The sequence below is a fragment of the Nelumbo nucifera genome, chromosome 2 (assembly GCF_055504915.1).
Source record: "Nelumbo nucifera cultivar China Antique chromosome 2, China Antique-T2T, whole genome shotgun sequence".
NCBI classification, from domain to species: Eukaryota; Viridiplantae; Streptophyta; class Magnoliopsida; order Proteales; family Nelumbonaceae; genus Nelumbo; species Nelumbo nucifera.
This window is the reverse complement of record NC_142650.1, coordinates 64,210,961-64,215,865: the sequence shown is the minus strand read 5'-3', so window position 1 is coordinate 64,215,865 and position 4,905 is coordinate 64,210,961. Positions and strand designations below refer to the sequence as shown.

General features: G+C 48.1%; 1 protein-coding gene across 1 annotated transcript; it reads left to right on the top strand.

Moving 5' to 3' along the window:
* The first annotated feature begins 3,113 nt into the window (after positions 1-3,113).
* Positions 3,114-3,515, top strand: LOC148802278 (uncharacterized). Its single transcript, XM_088897858.1, has one exon. The coding sequence runs from the start codon at positions 3,114-3,116 to the stop codon at positions 3,513-3,515; it is 402 nt and encodes a 133-aa protein (XP_088753984.1).
* The last annotated feature ends 1,390 nt before the right edge of the window (positions 3,516-4,905 follow it).

Here is a 4,905-nt window from a genome sequence, read left to right as displayed (position 1 = left end):
CGAATCACAATACCAGTAGAGGTAGGAAATGGCCAAACATAGTACGATTCGAGCATGCCTTTTTGGGGGTCATGACTTCGTCCCCCTTGCAACACGATCGTAGGTCGGCCCATCCAGCACGTCTTACGTGCAATAGTATCGACATACAACCTAGCGATGAAGTTCCCGACAGATTACGGAATAGGGGCTGTACGAGGTGACCAGCTCGAGTCCTGGAAGTACTACTTGGCTTGGGGTGTCCACGGTTCGGTTAACCGAACCATGGCCCCTTTTTGTAAACCGAATCGGTGGTACCGTTTTTTTTTTTTTTTTTATTTTGCCAAAGCGAAACCGAATTGGTACCACCGGTTTCGGTTTTTGACCAATTTGGTTCCCCTATACGTGGTTGCATTGAAAGGAAAGGAAAAATTGGCAGATGATGTTGAGCTAGAGCAACTAACGGACTACATCGAGGAGCGAGGAGCGAGCTGCCCCGATGGAGGAGACACTTCACATACCGATTTCTAAGACTAAACCGATGAAGACTCTCCAGATCGGTGCCCTGATAAGCGAACCACTCCAAACACAACTATCAGGCCAGTTAGACAAAGAAAACGTAACCTCGCCCTGGAGTAGTGAAGGGTAGTCGATGAGGAGATCGGGAAGCTCCTCGCTGCAGACTTCGTTAGGGAGGTCCATTACCCGAGCTGGGTTGCTAACCCCATGCTGGCGAAGAAGTCCAACGGCAAGTGGTGCATGTGCATCGACTACACCAACCTAAATAGAGCATGCCCAAAGGACTGCTTCCCCCTTCCCAGAATAGACCGCCTAGTAGATGCGACCTTGGGGCACGAGTTGCTAAGCTTCATGGACGCCTACTCTGGCTACAAGCAGATTAGGATGGACTTAGCCGACCAGAACAAGATTGCCTTTGTAACTGAGCTAGGGCTGTATTGTTATAAAGTCATGCTCTTTGGTTTAAAATATGCTGGAGAACCTTTCCAGCGACTTGTAAATAAAATTTTTGAGCCTTTGATTGGCAATAAAATAGAGTGCTATGTTGACGACATGGTTGTGAAGACCCAGTTTTCCAATTCTTTAATCGATGACTTGAATTCGGTTTTTCAAATTCTAAGGAAATTTAACATGGAACTTAACCCGAACAAGTGTGTCTTCGGGGTCACATCAGCTAAGTTCCTCAATTACATAGTGAACCGATGTGGCATCGAAGCCAACCCGGATAAAATCAAGGCCATTTTAGATATGAGACCGCCCCAAAAAATAAAAGAGGTTCAAAGACTCACTAGCCGGGTAACCGCTCTCATCCGGTTATGTCTAAATCGGCGAGTCAATGCCTACCTTTCTTTAAGGTGATAAAAAAGAATGAAGATTTTGCATAGAATGAAGAGTGCTAGCTCGCATTTGATGAGCTAAAAAGGTACCTAAGTACCGCCCCCGTTTTGACACAACCTTAGGAAGGAGACGAACTGAAGCTGTACCTCTCCGCGAGTGACGAGGTGGTTAGCTCGGTACTAATCAGAGAAGTAGACCGGGTCCAACGACCAATCTACTACATAAGTAAAGTTTTGTAGGATGTGAAACCAAACATCCCGACATTGAGAAACTAGCATACGCGCTAGTAGTAGTAGCCCGGAAACTATGTCCATACTTCCAAGCCCACACCATTGTCGTCCTCACCAACAGACCTCTGAGACACATTTTGCTTAAGCCTGAGGTGTCAGGGAGGTTGACGAAGTGGTCTGTCGAGCTGAGCGAATACGACATCTGGTTTGAGCCACGTCCAACGATCAAAGCCCAAGTCTTGGCGGACTTCGTAGTAGAGTGTATGTTCAGCATGTCGACCCGTGAACTGACTGAGCCTGCTAACGTGTCGGAGGCTTCAACCAGTGCCACACTAGTCTTGGTAAAGGTAGGAATGACCTAGGACGAGGAGCCTTGGATCCTCTACGTAAACGACTCTTCTAACTAGCTAGGAAGTAGTGCTGGACTGATATTGTACAGCTCGAGCAAGGTGAAGCTGGAGTATGCTCTCCTGTTCGGATTCGAGGTGCCGAACAACGAGGCGGAGTATGATGCACTAATTTTCGGGCTAAACTTAGTAAAGAAATGTGTGTCAAGCACTTTGTCATGTGCAATGACTCTCAACTGGTAGTAAACTAAGTTAACGGCGACTACGAAGCTCGCAATTCAACCATGGCAGCTTACTTGGCCAAGGTCAGAGAAATCCTACCGGGCAGCGACTCTCAACTGGTAGTAAACCAAGTTAACGGTGACTACGAAGCTTGTAATTCAACCATGGCAGCTTACTTGGCCAAGGTCAGAGAAATCCTACCGGGCTTTCATTCTTGCTTTATCAGGTAGATTCCGAGGTCCGAGAATGCTGAGGTCGACCCCCTGTCACGATTGGCAAGTACCAGGGACAACACAATGCGAATTGTACATGTAGAAGACCTGTCTTAGCACAACATTCTCGAGGGGGCAAAAGAGGTCATTCCCGTGTTGCAAGCGAAACCGAGATGGATTAACCCACTCGTTGATTATCTGCTCCATGGGACCCTACCAACAAAACACAATGCAGCTCAGAGGGTAGAGCTTCAATCAACTCGATACGTCCTTGTTGATTATCTCCCCTACCTATGTTGCTTGCGACCTTCAGAAGCTGAACTAGTACTTCGTGACATCCATGAAGGACTATGCAGAGGACACTTGGGGGGCAGAGCATTCACCCAAAAAGCACTGAGGCAGGGCTACAACTAGCCTACCATGAAGGCAGACGCACTTGAGCTCGTCAAGAAATGCGACAAATGTTAGAGGCACACCAACATCCTTCATCAACCTGTTGCTGATCTGAAGTACTTAACCAGCCTGTGGCCCTTCGCGCAATGGGGGATCAACATCCTCAGTCCATTACCGGGCAGAGGAAATTCTTGGTCGTAGCAGTGGACTACTTCACAAAGTGGGTGAAGGCTAAACCGTTGGTAGGCATTATAGCTCAAAACGTGCAGAACTTCTTCTAGAAGAACATTGTGTGTCATTTCGGAATACCCAAGGTGATGATCTTGGACAACGGGAAGCAATTCGAAGACATCAAATTTCAGAATTGGTGTATCGAGATGGGGATTCAGCAAAACTTCACTTCAACGGCACACCCACAAGCGAATGGACAGGCTGAAGTGACAAACAGGGCTATCCTCCGCGGACTGAAAGCACGCCTAGAGCAAGCTAAAGGGTTATGGGTGGACGAGCTACCCAGTGTCCCTTGGGCCTATAGAACGACCATCAAGACTGCGACTGGTGAAACGCCCTTCAACCTGACGTATGGAATGGAGGTCGTGATTCCAGCAAAGATCGAAATGCCAATGTTGCAGCTTGAAGCATATAACGAAGGGGCAAACGACGACGAGCTCCGGACTGACTTGGATCTAATCGAAAAAGTACGCGACTTGGCCTATATCCGGACTGTAGCTTACCAGCAGCAAGTAGTCCGGTACTACAATGCCTGGGTCAATAAGTGATAGTTTCAAGTTGGTGACCTGGTGCTCCGCAAGGTAATGGTACTTGAGTCCGACGTGGGTAAGCTCGGACCGAACTGGTCGGGTCCATACCGAGTGAGACGAGTGCTTGGCGAAGGCACATATGAGCTCAAGACAATGAAAGGAAAACAAGTACCTCGAGCTTGGAACATCAACAACCTGAGGAGGTACTATCTATGAGCTCACGACTCCAATTTTAACACAACAAAAAAATTTACTAAGTCCACAAGACCATCGAGCTGGTCAAAAGGACGTCGAGCTGGAGAGAGGACTATAAGTCACTCCCAGAGCCTAAGGGCTATGGTGTCGAGCTGGAAAAAGACCTTGGCACAATATAAGACCCAGTTGCCTCTTCGATATGAGCAGATAAGTCCTAGTCACCTCTTCGGCATAAGCGTGCTGAGACCTAGTTGCCTCTTCAGCATGGGCAACCTAAGACCTAATCGTTTCGGCATAGGCAACCAAAAACCCAGTCGCTTTGGCATGGGTAAATAAAGTGGCCCGGGCGCAGACAGGTTGGCATATACCCTATAGTGCTTGTTCACTTCGGCATACAACAAAATCGAGTTATTCCTACTCGGGCTTAGGTCATCAGATCGACACTTCGGGAGTAATACATACTTAGAAAATTTTGCACAAGGAGTTTTGAAACTATTGCATTGCATTAATAAAGTGAAGCTCGAAGTACATGCCAAAAAAAAAGAGACTACAACTACTCAACCAAGCTTGAAGACTCGGGACATCCAATATGTACGGGGGTCCAAAAAAAGAGGCAGATAGTTATTAGTCGACGTGGGGCTCCTCGTCCCCAACAGTAGCACCAGCAGGTAGTCGGTCTCCATGTGATCCTCAGTAGCACCATCTCCATCTCCCTCCTCTGTTGTCTCATCACCGAGGAGGTCATCGTCGCTCTCCTCATCGGAGTCCGGGTCATTGGCAGCCTCAGTGGCCATCTCCTCGATGACCTTGGACGTTATGATAGCACTAAGGTTGAGCTGGGGGAATTTGCGCCGAGTTAGCCACCTACTAAGTTTGAAGCCTTTGCAGTAGGCTGTCGTGCCCGTCTCGATCAACAATTTGTGTTGCTCCTCCAAAGACTTGTATTCCTTGATGGCCTTGACCTTGGCCTCCTTCAGCGCTTTGGTGAAGATCTTCGTGCGCTCCTTCACAAGCTCCTCGAGGTTCTCCTTTTCCCTCTGGAGGGCCTCCCTCTCCTCTTTGAACCTTTTCTTCTCCTCCCTCAACAGCACGATCAGCTTCTTTTGAGCTCGTGCATCATTCTCCAGCTTATGAATCTCGTCGTGAGCTAAGTCCAGTTCGTGCTAAGCACTTCAGGAGGTTTCTTCAGCCTAGAAAGCTCACTTCATCTGCA

What these genes read in the sequence shown, in the direction of transcription:
- LOC148802278 (XM_088897858.1), top strand. Translation starts at nt 3,114, where the DNA reads ATGGGGATTCAGCAAAACTTCACTTCAACGGCACACCCACAAGCGAAT.